The 13489-nt window shown below is 40.2% G+C and overlaps 2 protein-coding genes across 2 annotated transcripts; one reads left to right on the top strand and one right to left on the bottom strand.

Moving 5' to 3' along the window:
• LOC110437005 (CMP-sialic acid transporter 2-like) lies at positions 355–6595 on the top strand. Its single transcript, XM_021464946.1, has 15 exons — positions 355–643; positions 2594–2663; positions 2744–2798; positions 2893–3004; positions 3154–3233; positions 3646–3721; positions 3811–3911; positions 4254–4325; positions 4436–4484; positions 4576–4617; positions 4729–4850; positions 4937–4996; positions 5076–5124; positions 5945–6039; positions 6128–6595. Exons 1-15 carry the CDS (start codon positions 617–619, stop codon positions 6183–6185), a joined length of 1068 nt encoding a protein of 355 aa, XP_021320621.1. The 5' UTR covers positions 355–616; the 3' UTR covers positions 6186–6595.
• Positions 8085–10444, bottom strand: LOC8073289. Its single transcript, XM_002444099.2, has 2 exons — positions 10137–10444; positions 8085–8616 (listed from the first exon to the last, which is right to left on the bottom strand). The coding sequence occupies exons 1-2, from the start codon at positions 10300–10302 to the stop codon at positions 8333–8335; spliced, it is 450 nt and encodes a 149-aa protein (XP_002444144.1). The 5' UTR covers positions 10303–10444; the 3' UTR covers positions 8085–8332.

Here is a 13489-nt window from a genome sequence, read left to right as displayed (position 1 = left end):
GTCACATCGAATTTTGCGGTACATGTATAGAGCATTAAATATAGATGAAAACAAAAACTAATTGTGCAGTTTGTCTGTAAATCACGAGACGAATCTTTTAGACCTAATTACTCCATAATTGGAAAATATTTATAAAATAAAAATGAAAGTGCTAGTGTCAAAAACTAAAAAAAAATTCGGATCTAAACAATGCCTAATTTTGATGTACCCAACGCATAAACACAGACGCATAAACACAGTCAAAAAGGTTAAAATAAAAAAAGTAAGTAGGTTATTTTTAAAATAAAAAAATATCAGTAGTACCTGAAATAATAATTTTTTTCTCGTATCAGCACCAGTCGAATTTCCTGCCAGCCAAACGGGGAAACTACAGATTTGCCACTCACGCTCAATCACCCTCGACTCGTTTACTCGACGCTTCCACCGACCACCGTTCACCGCCGCCGTCCTGCACTCCTGCTCCACACTACACACACTCCTCGGCTCCGTGCCACCGACCGCCGGATCCCACCCACCAGCCTTCCACACGCAGCGAGCGGCAGCTGCAGCTCTCCTAGGTCTCTCGACCCCCACGCGATTAAGCGATTCAAAGTCGGAGCGTGGCGGAGAGGCGGCAATGGAGTACAGGAGGGTGAAGGATCAGGTAAATCCCATGTCTAGACTAGCGATTGCGGAGGCCTCTAAACCCCGAGGATCTATCAGATTCAATGCGCCCCTCCGATTAGGTGGAGTAGGCTGCCTCTTCGATTAGGAAGAATCTCTCACTTTTCGGGGGTTTTTTCCCCAAAGTTTTGCGGCATTGTCTTTATCTAGGGTTCGTACAATCTATTGGGAATTGTTTAGCTGGACGCTGCATCTGTGCTGTACCTGTTGTGTTAATAGGTATTAGATAAATAGGGTTTCTAATATTGTGGTCATAGTGAGTGCCATGTTGAATGTGTGTGAGATTAACATGCTTATTATAACTTCTATTTTGGGAGACTAACCATGTTCCGTGTCCGTGTCCTGGCTAGTTGTTTTTGGCAAGGACATCGAAGTCTATGACTGTATTGTGTACTCGGATTGGCCATGCCATTGGCAATTGCAGCACTCATTTTGGTTTAACTCAATGAACCTAGATTGTGGTATGTATTTATTGGTTAAGTTGGGAGACAGTTTGAACTGCAGAGGCTTGTGCATGCAAGGTTGAACAGATTGGTAGAATGCTGTTCTGGGCCTAGGTTGAAGCTACAAGTTTGCCATAGTTCTTTGACGTGCAACCAAGTTTTGCATTTCTGGCACAGCTGCTGTAGGGATTAAAAAATAATTCGCTGCCTGATAATTGGCTGTTCCTTGCACAATCGGAACTGTTCAAACTCCAAACTAAAGACATTATAATTCAGTTCAGTTGTTCGGCTGACTCATGTTGTTGATGACTCAGCTAACTTGGAATTATTAACCTTTTCTATTTGTGCTTGGAACATATATGGTTCTAGTATAGCATATCCTTTTTTTCCCCATTTTGCTCTGGAACTCTGTTCTTTGGTGTACACTGGTTATTAGAACTTGTACCCGAACTGCTTCAAACATAAGCTGAAGACTGAACTGATGGTTCACAAAATGGTATATCGTTACTTAACTCTTGCAGGGTGAACTACACTGAACCAGCTTGTGCCATTCTTGATATTTTTTCCTCGAAAATGCTGTAGAACTGCGCTTCATTACATTAAGAAGATAAAAGGGGGAAGCATACGCCCCTGTGGGAACAAAGAGAGGCGACCAAACCTAAACTGTCTCTAGCCTAAAACTACCGCCGGAGGGGAGAGGGGGGGGGGGGGGGGGGGCAGCCAAGAAAGAAAGCCCCCGGGCCCCTGCCAGATCACACAGACGACACTCCTCCTAGCAGAACCCAAAGCACCAGCCAAGCTGGGAGCAGCTCCATCAAAAGCGCAACTATTGTGATGATTCCACAAAGTCCAAGCTCCTAGGACCACAAGAGAGTTGAACCCTTTCTTTGCTAGCCCAGCAGTAGCATTGCTTGATCTTTCCCACCACAATCCGTAAGTTGTGGAGAAAGTTGATGGATACTGACGTGTTGGAGCAGAGAACCAAAACTGCCGAGCGAAGACACAAGATACGAGAAGATTGATGGTTTCCTCCACTTGATCATTGAGAGGGCACCACGCTGGGTGTGATAGCCCCTGCCTTGCCAGCTGATCCGCCGTCCAGTATCTGTCATGTGCGACCAGCCACATGAAGAAACGGCACATGGGTAGAGCCCAAGATTTCCAAATTCTCTCATATGGGCCAAACCGAGTAGATCCCATGAAAAACCTTCATAGCTGACTTGGCCGAGTACCTTTTTTTTTCGGAAACACACTTGCTGAGTACTGTCCTCTAGATACTAGAAGAAAGGCGCCAACTGCCATTCTTGATACGTAGGGGTTTAATTAAACCAGCTTTGATCCAGTCCCTACCTCCCAGAAGTGTCCACATGAAAAGAAAAGCTAGTAATATCTAGCCTGCGTGTTGCTTTTGTTTGTTTACTTACTCACTATGCCAGCCTTGTATTTCATCTTTAGAGCAGTCTCTAACGTATCTTCTGCCCCTGAAGGAGATTTATGATGATTTATCTCAGAAGGATGTGGAAAGCCTGAGTGGGAGGACACTATCTAGCGCCAACAGTAAGTTATTGATACATCGTTGAAATGTTCCCTTCTTATTGTAAGACTATGGAACTCATTATGGATTCCGTCAACTACAGCTAGTGGTCTCAGCTATACAGGAGGTGCAAAAGGCAAGTCTAGTTGGAAGCTAAAGTAAGTGTCAGTTTCCTCTTAAGTCTTAACCTTATTTTTCGACTACATACTTTCTTGAATATTATCATGTCTCTTATCCTTATATTTGCGACAGGTCTGTTGTCACTCTTGCATTGACATTACTAACAAGTTCTCAGGCAATATTAATTGTGTGGTCAAAAAGAGCTGGAAAGTATGAATATAGTGTCACAACAGCTAATTTTTCGGTGAGAAAACATGTCTCAAGATGTTTATTACATGTATCTTTGATTGCCCATCAATTTGCATGAACTAGTGTGTAGACTGTATTGTCATATTATCACTTTTGTTCTTTCAATAAAGCTTATTTTAGTAATATTTGTTTGTATATGTCTAGGTGGAGGCTTTAAAATGCCTTCTATCACTAGCTGCTCTTGTTAGGACGTGGAACCGCCATGGTGTCACTGATGATAATAGGTGAGGACTGTATTTTGGCAACTGTGCTACTCAGACTTATGGCATGTTTGCTTCAAAGCCAGAGAACTTGCCTGGACCAGGCAAGCGTTCCCAGGCATCCGATTTTGGACGCCTAGGGTTGGATGTGCTGCCTGGCCAACGCTGTCTGGGTTAGGGTGCTATCCAAACACGCCCTTAGTTCCTACATTTCTAACATGAGTGTCTAATTATACTTTTACATTAAGCTAAAGTCAATTGTTACAAGTTTATTTTACCAATTCAAGTCATTAGCATGGCAATTATGTTTCAAATAAATTTACAACATGTTATGAATTTTTCTGTGAATATGGGATACTGAGACTTGCGATTGCAATCTACAAACTGTTGCTTCTGTTAACTCTGTTCAGCAGCCATTTGATTTTGCTCTTTTCAGGTTAACCACATCTTTTGATGAAGTGGGTGTATATCCAATTCCTGCCGTTCTTTACATGGTAAAGAACTTATTGCAGGTGCGAGTAGTACTTCTGTGATATGGCCAATTTAATTCCATGATGTTTAAGCATGTTGACATGCCCTTCCATTTGCTGTTATCTGCCAGTACTATATCTTTGCCTATGTGGACGCACCAGCTTATCAGATCTTGAAGAACCTAAATATCATCAGCACAGGTGTTTTGTACCGCATCATTTTGAAGAAAAAGTTAGTATCTTCTGAGCAATTGGAAATTATCATTATAGATTTGCTTTACTCTAGGAGTGGAACTCTAAGGATCATGGTTGCAGTTTATTTTGTTGATTCTATTATGGTTTGACTTGGATAGAAGCAGAATCAAAATCTTTTATGCTATGAGTCTATGACACATACCAGACCTGACAGCAAAGAACCATAGCTCTGTGTGATTGGCCTTCTAATTGACCACAAGTTTTGTTCACCTCCTTACTAGATCGTCTTGCAATATTTATTTCATTAGTACCTGTTCACTGTTCTGCAGTCTTTCGCTCTGTGTGTATGTATATTCAGTTTGTTCCCTATCCCTTTTAGGTTAAGTGAAATTCAATGGGCAGCATTTGTTCTTCTATGTGCTGGTTGCACAACAGCTCAACTTAATCCTTCGTAAGCACTAAATGATATTCCACTTCAATTCTCTCTCATTATCTAGTCATCATTTGGTCATTAGTTAAACATGAATTTTGATTAGTTGAAATGTTATCTGTCCTATTTAGGTCTGACCATGTGCTTCAAACTCCTATTCAAGGTTGGATGATGGCAATTGTGAGTTGTAATAGAAGATGTATACAGTTTCATTAAGATTACTGTTGGAAGTGTCTTCACTGATGTTGCTGAATTGGTCATTCTCATGCAGGTGATGGCTCTTTTGAGTGGTTTTGCTGGGGTATATACAGAAGTACGTCTTGTTACTCTTTGTTTATGTTATCTTATATATATCTGACTTTAAGTGAATTCATTGGGGGTGTAAAACATTAGGAATGTATTTATTTATCTTTGAACACTGCAGGCTATCATTAAAAAACGGCCATCAAGAAACATCAACGTGCAGAACTTTTGGCTATACATTTTTGGGGTGATCTTCAATCTAGTTGCAATTTGTGTTCAGGATTATGACGCAGTTATGAATAAGTTAGTGCACATGGAAACTACTAAACTATTATGTCGTCTTCAGTATAATTCATGGATGTAACACTGACTTATGATATCTGATGCAGAGGCTTTTTCCATGGGTATTCATTCATCACAGTTTTGATGATTCTGAACCATGCACTGAGGTACCAAACACTAACAGTTTAACTTGTTTCACTTGGTGACTTAATCAAGCAGCTTACAATGGTTTCGTTTACTGTGCAGTGGAATTGCTGTTTCAATGGTGATGAAATATGCTGATAACATAGTCAAGGCATGTGGCACTAGCATTTAAATTTATATATGAGCATGATGGATGGCCCAATAAAGGCTGACTATTGTTTATAAGTGGCATTGTAGTCAATAAATGGCTACTGCAGCAACTCCTGAGTATGGCGACTACATTAGTTAGGATTAGGTGGATAGGTTTGTTAGCTTCCAAATTAGATATTTTGTTTCATTTAATTGCTTCCTTTTGAATATTTCATATGAGTTAGCCCTAGTCCCTAATACCTGCATGACACCTGCATGTGAGGTCACTGTCATCATTTCAATTAAGCAAATAGAATTATAGAAGCATGAAAGAAGTCTCTCATCTAAGTATCCACCACCCTGCTAACTCCCTGGACATAGTCGCTGCCATGAGGGTCAAAAAATTGAGGCTTGGATTTGAATTAGATCATTTCAGAGAAGTAGCTAGGAACAGTAAACTTCTTTTATTATTTGCACAATAATTCTTAATGGCACTGAAGTCGTCATTAGCTTAACTAGTAATAATTTAGAGCACTTGAATTTATCTTTTGCATTGCAAAAAGGGGGATTTATCTCTAGTCTACCCCAACTTTGTTGGGTAAAAGGCTCTGTTGTTGTTGGCAGTGCTCCAAGAGAACAAACATAGATACTCCCAAACAACATCAGCCATATAGGTGCTTTAACCCAGATGCATCTTTTATGTGGATGTTAGCTAAATGGACCCTTCTTATCGTGTCCCGTCCTGCCCCATCCCATAGCAAACACTACCTTAATTTTGGTCTTAGTGTGCTTGGATGCAGTTATATATTACAGCAGTTTTTACTGACAATACGTATGTACAGGTTTATTCAACTTCAGTTGCAATGCTTCTGACAGCAGTTGTCTCTGTCTTCTTGTTCAGCTTCCGTTTATCCCTCGCGTTCTTACTTGGATCCACGTAAGTGTTAATGATAATTTTATTGCAGCTTCTGCTAATCAGAGCTTTCAAACTCATGATAGAACAATGTAATCTGCTAAACTTTCAGGGTTGTGTCTGTCTCGGTGTACCTGCACTCAATTGGAAAACTTCAACCACAAAAATAAGGTTTGTTTAGTCACTGGTTACTGACTGCTCCTCATCTGTCAGTAATTACTGGATAACGCAAAGGATTGGTGAAGATGGAATCTGGGATTCATTATTGGTGTTTGGTGCTTTGAGGCTAGAAGCAAAGCTTTAGTGGAGATGAGATTTGATTGCATAGTTAACCTGTGGTAAAAAGTAAGACCCAGAAATGTATTTTTGGAGGGGTTCTAGCTATTATCTGGTCACAGTTTTTTCTTCTCCTATCAAGTCAAGTTCGTTAATCGCTAACCGCATCGTTGCCTAGTTTTTGAGATATCAATCACACATTTATTGTAATGCTAGTGTTTTGAAATACTAGGTAGCACAAAATTGTTGTATTGAACCGGTCGCCTTTTGATTCTAATGTATAGAATTACCATTCTTTTTACCACCGAGCATGTGGACCATTGTTGTGTTATGTATACACAGGTGCTAGAGCAGGAGATTTGATCCTGCAAAGTATTTTTAGTCATGTTAGGTGTTTTTATGCTAGAATTAATTTCTATGCATTTAACTCGGATGATCCAAAATGTAGAAAATTATATTTTTGTCTCAATACTTGCGTGTTTTGAATATGTATTTTGAAATTTGACCTTGGATATAGTATTCTAATTCAATGTTTCATGGCCAGAATAAAGAGTAGGGTATTCTTGGTTTCAGTGAGCATTGGACTTCCAACTATATCGCAGGGCAATATTCATATGCTGAGCCCATGCTATATTGTGATGCTCAAATACATTTCGCTTCAACCATTGGTACTGTACTGCTAAAATTTTGAAATTTAATAATTTATCTGGACTCAAATAAAGAATCCATAATCACCACATCAAAACCATATCTCCGCGCCAAGGTAACATCAAACGAACCTGTGTCACAGCATTGCCTTTTAGGCTTGTGGAAAACATGGATAGCTGGGCTTGAAGTGCCTGGTTTAATTTAATTTGTTTTGATTGGACCAATTTCATGGTGGCTAGAATACTTTTGGCCACACATGGAGAGAAAGAAAGTTACAGAAAGGAATTTATTTCCAGCATATTCAGTCTACTAAAAATAACATATATGTCATCCGTTGGTTTCGCTTTCGTTTTTCAAGGTCTTGTTTAGTTTCAAACTTTTTTTTGCAAAATAGACACTGTAGCACTTTTGTTTGTATTTGACAAATACTGTCCAATCATAGACTATGCTCAAAAGATTCATCTCGTAAATTACAGACAAACTGTATAATTAGTTATTTTTTTATCTATATTTAATGTTTCATTTGCCGCAAAATTCAACGTGAAAGAATTTGAAAAATTTTGCAAATTTTTTGGAACTAAACAAGGCCCAAATACCTATGTAATGCGTCACAAAGAACACTATGTTTCAGGGTAGTGATATGCAATAAATTCTTCGCTGAATTTAACATTTAGAGCATACCATACCGACATCACAGAGAGCTACAGATTTTAGGACTTGTTTAGATGCATCCAAAAACCCAAAACTTTATAAGATTTCCCGTCATATCGAATCTTGCGGCAAATATATACAACATTAAATATAGATAAAAAAGATAACTAATTACTCAGTTTACCTATAAATCACGAGACGAATCTTTTAAGCCTAGTTACTCCATGATTGGACAATATTTGTCAAATAAAAACAAAATGCTACAGTGTTAAAATCTAAAAAAAAATTGGATCTAAACAAGGAAGTACCAATCATATTGGCAATTCCCTTTTTCTTTTTAGGAGTAGAAGAATTAGAGATGTCAAGTGGATGCACGAGTACATTCGTTACCTCCATCGTGTTGGGCCTGGTCAGCCTCACATCAAAACTTAAGCTAAACCTACTGTACCACAGCAGTAGTGGATGGTCCCTCTCGAGGGCAATGACATGAACCATACATGAAGAAAATCATATTGGTCATAACCAAGATAATAATAGCACTCGCAAAACATTTACAACAGTTGAAAAACACTGATTTATCAACATATGAAGCACACAACATCTGTTTCCTTGCAGGTATGGGTAACCAGACACTAGGACAACACATTCCCATTGACAACTGAATCTTTGATTTACAACGGAAACAGTGTCCTTCCTGTTATGTTTCTATATTTTGCCTTCCAACAAAATGTGATGGAACTGTTTAGCTACAATACAGAGGGGCGGTGGCTGGCTTGTAGAGGAAAGTCTTGACAGTGTGAGAGTTCCCAGATGGTTTGTTGTAAGTGAACTTTACCCCAGAGTGAGCATCACCCCTCCGTGTGCAATGCAGATGGAAACTGCTGATAGGCCTTGCCAAGCACGAGTCCCACCTGTCACTCTCTGGCATAGTCTCGGCAACAGTATACATGCCCTTAGAGTTTGTGAAGGCTTGGTAGTTGATAACCTCACCGGATTTTGTGATGCAGAGGACAGCAACCTCCGCACCTATATGAGATAGAAATATCATAAAGATGAGTTTTGGAAAGATCTTAAAGCAATTTAGACAGAACATATTGAACCCAAATCAAGAAAACAGTGGTATAAATACTGAAATATAGTAGCATACCATGTCACACCATATGAGTTTATTTTTTAAAAAAAAATCAAAAATACTGAAGGGCATATGCCCACCTTTTACTGGAAACACAGTAACAGAGCATTGGAGAAATTTGGACCCAACTTCCACAGAAATTATAAATGATTTAGCATCTCCCAAATGTTATATTTCAAAATAAGAAATCATGCTGTGGCATGTTCTAGAGATATGATGTTTGGCACATGTATTAAGACTACCATTCTAGTGATAACTTAACTGACAATAACAACAGAAGCAAACTTCAGTATAACACATTCATCAGACAATAATAATAACAGCATTTCTTATGCGGTGGATAACAAAGTATAAGTTCTCCAACTGAACGACCCTTGCCTTCTGAACTAATCAAATGGGTCGCATCAATCCGCACCTTTTGCAAGCCTATTCTGGTCATCCTTTTTTGTTCGAAGAAAATGACATATCATTTGAGGTTGATTAACATGTAAATGGGCATCTCTTTGATCAAGCATGAAGTTTATTGTATTCATACTTGGTTCCAGCAAAATGTGAATAATTAGTTATGAAAATGGTGAAGAATCTTATGGCGTTAAACTAAAGTTCCAAGAAAACCTTGGATTAAAATGTTGGCTCTTTATTTGTCAAGGTATTATACGAGTTATTTTGTTTGCCTGTAGCAACACACAGGCATTTAGCTAGTATATACTAATATACTATATGTTCTAGAGCACAGATCATGAAGACGACTCTAGATTGATCAGTTGGCTGGTAGAGTGGCTAGAGAGGGTGAGATGTGTGTGTGTGTGTGTGTGTGTGTGTGTGAGAGAGAGAGAGAGAGACAGGTGGTGGCTGCATGTTGTGTTGCAAAATGGGATGAAAAGCATAAGCTCAAGTGGCCCCAAACCATCCCAGATCATGGTTCAAAAGGCAACTAGGCGCCCAAGCGATAGCCAGGTGCACCTGGACACCTAGCCCTAGGTGACAACTGACAAGGCGCCACTGTTCCCCAAGGCGAGCTGGGTATGCCTGGACGTCGTGACGCCTTTGAAATAGGGTTCCAGATGCAGCCCATGTTCTTAGCTGCCCGGCAATTCCATTCTGTTTCTGGTCATCCACCCTCTAGTCATCCTATTAACCGTGATTAGTCGATGACTAATCGGATGACAAGACAACTAATCGGCCTAATCGAGTCGTAGCCCCTACTCGAGTTCAGGATATCAATTAGGACGACTAATGGCGATTAATCGGATGACTTCGAGACCTGACGCAGCCAACCGCCTAACCCCAGATCTGCTCGAGCGGTCGCGCGAACCCTAGCTGGGGAACCACAGGGCGCAGCGCAGAGGGCGGTCGATAAATCCGCACGAGGGGAGGGGAGAAGAGGAGGCAGGTGTACGGGGCTGAGTCTGACCTTCGAGGGCGTGGTCCTCCGGGCCGATGGCTGCGTCGCCGCAGACGTCGCAGACGACGCGGCCGCTGATCTCCCCCGTCCAAGCCTCAGCCGCCGCGAGCAGGATGCCAAGGGCGATGCCGAGCTGCAGGAGGAGCGCCCACCGGCGAGGGTGTGCCGTGGCCATGGCTGTTGTTGGTAAAGGGCCCGGGATGGTTAGTGGTAGGTATATGAAGAGAACAAGCCGTGCTGTGGACTCTCTTGTTGGCAGTGTGGGGGGCTCCTGCGGTTGCTGGGTTGCTCGATTCTTTTGCCTTGGCTCACCAGGCAAATCTCTTCGGTAGGACTCACCCGATCCTATATTATACTGTAACACGTTTGATTTTTTATCTTAAATTTAAATAGTCATCTTATTTAAAAAATTTGTAAAAATATAATCAAATTTAAATCATTTATGAAAACTTTTGTTAATAAACTAAATCACGATAACTGAGTTCAGTTCCCCAGGCTGATCAGACTCTTAAGAGTTTGGATATCTTAATCCCTGATGCTTCTCAAATCATGGTTCATGGGAGGGAAGGGGAATATTTGATGGACAAGAGCAAGTGGCCTAAATTGCTACTACCTGGGGAAAAAGAAGTCCAAGAAAGTGAGGAGGGGGAAGGACTTACTCAAGAGGACTCTCTGATATCTTCAAAGGAGAATGTGTCTGGTGTGTGTACTATACAAGACATAGGGCAATGAAAGGATGTGTGTCCAGAAGATTTAATGGACAATGAATCAATCATGGATAAAGACAGTGAGGGTGAAGTTGGTGATCAGGGTTGGCAAGCTTCTAAAACCAAAAAGGCCAGGAAACCAAAAAGGGTGGTGGTGGCTACAAGAACAAGTTCTAGAATTCCAAGGGATGGGGTTCCAATTGCTATGAAAGCTGCTCAGAGAGTTATGGCTAAGAACCCAGGAACAGGTACTAATAATAATCCTTTCACCATTTTGAATAATTGTCCCAATACTATTCTGCAAGCTGTTATTTCTGATTTAGATGTAGATATGGATAATGTGGATATGCATCTAGATGCTTTTAAGGCTGAGGAGTTGGCAAGGGCTAAGATTGCTGAGGCCAACTATAATAGTTTCTTAGAGAGACAAAGACAGAAAACTGCACCTCAAACTGAGGAAGAGGGACAGGATCTCACCATGGGGGTGATTTCCAATGTCCAAAGAGATTTCCATCCAGATTCTCTCAAGGGGGGAGGAGAAGGGATGGAGTCCAGCATGGTAATAGGGGCAGATTCTATACAAAATTGGAAATGAAAGTTATGTTTTGGAATGTCCGAGGGTTGGGGAAACCATATAGAAGATCTTTAGTTAGAAAACATGTTTGTACTGATAACTTGGAGGTTGTAGCGCTACAGGAGACTATTAAACAAAATTTTGAGGATTGGGAAATTAAAGAGCTAGCGGGCAATCAGGTTTTTGCTTGGCTTTGGTCTCCTTCTAAAGGTCATTCAGGGGGGATGATGATAGGAGTTAACCTCGAAAAGTTGGAAGTAGAGGATTGCATCTATGAGAATTTCTTTATGGGGGTGCTTATCAGGAATAGAATTACTAACTATAGGTTCTGGGTTATCAATGTCTATGGTCCTGCCCAACACAATCTTTCTAAGGATTTTCTTCCGGATCTTTCCTCCTGTGACAACTTGAGGTTACCTATGATGATGGGAGGGGATTTCAATTTAATTAGGAATAATAAAGAAAGAAATCACGGGGCTGGGGATCCAAGACTTATGGAGCTCTTCAATGATTTCATTGGTCGTTTTCAGCTTAGGGAAATTTTTTGCAGTGGGAATAAGTTTACTTGGTCCAATAAACAGAGAAATCCCACCTTGATTAAACTAGACAGAATTCTTGTTACAACTAGCTGGGAATAGCAGTTTCCAACCTGTTTTGCCTGGGTGAAATCTAGAATAGGCTCTGATCATTGTCCCCTTGTTCTTAACACTAGAGAGCAAGGTGAGGTTAGGCCTAGATACTTCTTTTTTGATGAACAATGGTTACATAGGGAGGGCTTTTCTGACTTAGTGCATAACAGATGGATCTTTTTTAGAGAGGCACATAATTATTCTTTGGATAGGTGGCAAGGGTGCCTTCAATTTTTGAGGAAATATCTGAGAGGTTGGAATTTACAATTACTTGGGGATCAAAAAAAGGAAAAAGAGAACATGACAATTAGAATTCAAGAGTTGGATAAGATAGCTGAATTTAGATTACTAGCTATAGAAGAATGGGAGGAGAGGATGGAGATAGAAGATAAACTGGAGGGTTTAAACAGATCTGAAGAGCTGCACTAGAAACAAAAAGCAGGAAATAAATGGCTGTTGGAAGGGGATGCCAATACCCATTTTTTCCATCAATTTGCTAATGGTAGGAGAAGGAAAAACTTAATTTCTTCCCTAGATTCAGAAGAGGGAGAGATTAGGGACCAAAAAGATATCACTGTCCATATTGTGGGTTTTTACAAAAATCTTTTTGGGGCTAGTAATACGTGTTCTTTCAAGCTAAATGATAGTTTCTGGCCGGTAGGGATGTGTCTAAATGGAGAGGAAAAAATAGATCTAGAGAAGCCTTTTATAGTAAGAGAAATTAAAGGGTCTATCATGGACATGAAGGTGAATTCTGCTCCTGGTCCAAATGGTTTTAGCCCTATCTTTTTTCAAAAATTCTGGGAAACAATCAGAGGGGAGATTATGGATATGTTTCAAGATTTCTGGTTAGGGAAATTAGATATTAAAAGACTAAATTTTGGGGTTATTACTTTAGTTCCTAAAGTCAGGGAGGCTAATAGTATTAAACAGTACAGACCCATTTGTCTTCTCAATGTGGATTTTAAATGTTTTACTAAGGTTCTAAATAATAGATTGGTTCATATTGCTCAACGGATAGTAGGGAAAAATCAATCAGGTTTTATCAAAGGAAGAAATATTTTAGATGGGATAGTGGTTTTACATGAAGTCGTTCATGAATTACATTCTTCTAAACAAAAGGGTCTTATCCTTAAGATTGACTTTGAGAAGGCTTATGATAGAGTTCGGTGGGTTTTCTTGGAACAAGTGATAGTAGGGAGAGGTTTTCCTCCTAGATGGACTCAATGGGTTATGAGTACAGTTATGGGGGGAAGGGTTTGCATTAATGTGAATGGTGAGAGGAGCCAATACTTTCAGACTTTCAGGGGTCTTAGACAAGGTGATCCTATGTCTCCCCTGCTTTTCAATTTAGTTGCAGATGTTCTGGGGGTTATGTTGGATAAAGCTGTTAACAAGGGTCACTTACGAGGGGTTTTAAATAATCTCTTACCTAGAGGCATTTCTCACATA

This window comes from Sorghum bicolor, chromosome 7 (genome assembly GCF_000003195.3).
Source record: "Sorghum bicolor cultivar BTx623 chromosome 7, Sorghum_bicolor_NCBIv3, whole genome shotgun sequence".
NCBI classification, from domain to species: domain Eukaryota; kingdom Viridiplantae; phylum Streptophyta; class Magnoliopsida; order Poales; family Poaceae; genus Sorghum; species Sorghum bicolor.
Note: the sequence above shows the minus strand (reverse complement) of the source record. Positions and strands in the feature narration are given on the sequence as shown.

Excerpts from the sequence above, each read along its gene's own strand:
- LOC8073289 (XM_002444099.2), bottom strand. The coding sequence starts at position 10,302 with ATGGCCACGGCACACCCTCGCCGGTGGGCGCTCCTCCTGCAGCTCGGC. Across the intron at positions 8,617-10,136 it reads GGAGGACCACGCCCTCGAAG|GTGCGGAGGTTGCTGTCCTC; the intron begins GTCAGACTCAGC and ends TATCTCATATAG.
- LOC110437005 (XM_021464946.1), top strand. The coding sequence starts at position 617 with ATGGAGTACAGGAGGGTGAAGGATCAG. Across the intron at positions 2,664-2,743 it reads GACACTATCTAGCGCCAACA|CTAGTGGTCTCAGCTATACA; the intron begins GTAAGTTATTGA and ends CGTCAACTACAG. Across the intron at positions 4,618-4,728 it reads TTGCTGGGGTATATACAGAA|GCTATCATTAAAAAACGGCC; the intron begins GTACGTCTTGTT and ends TGAACACTGCAG.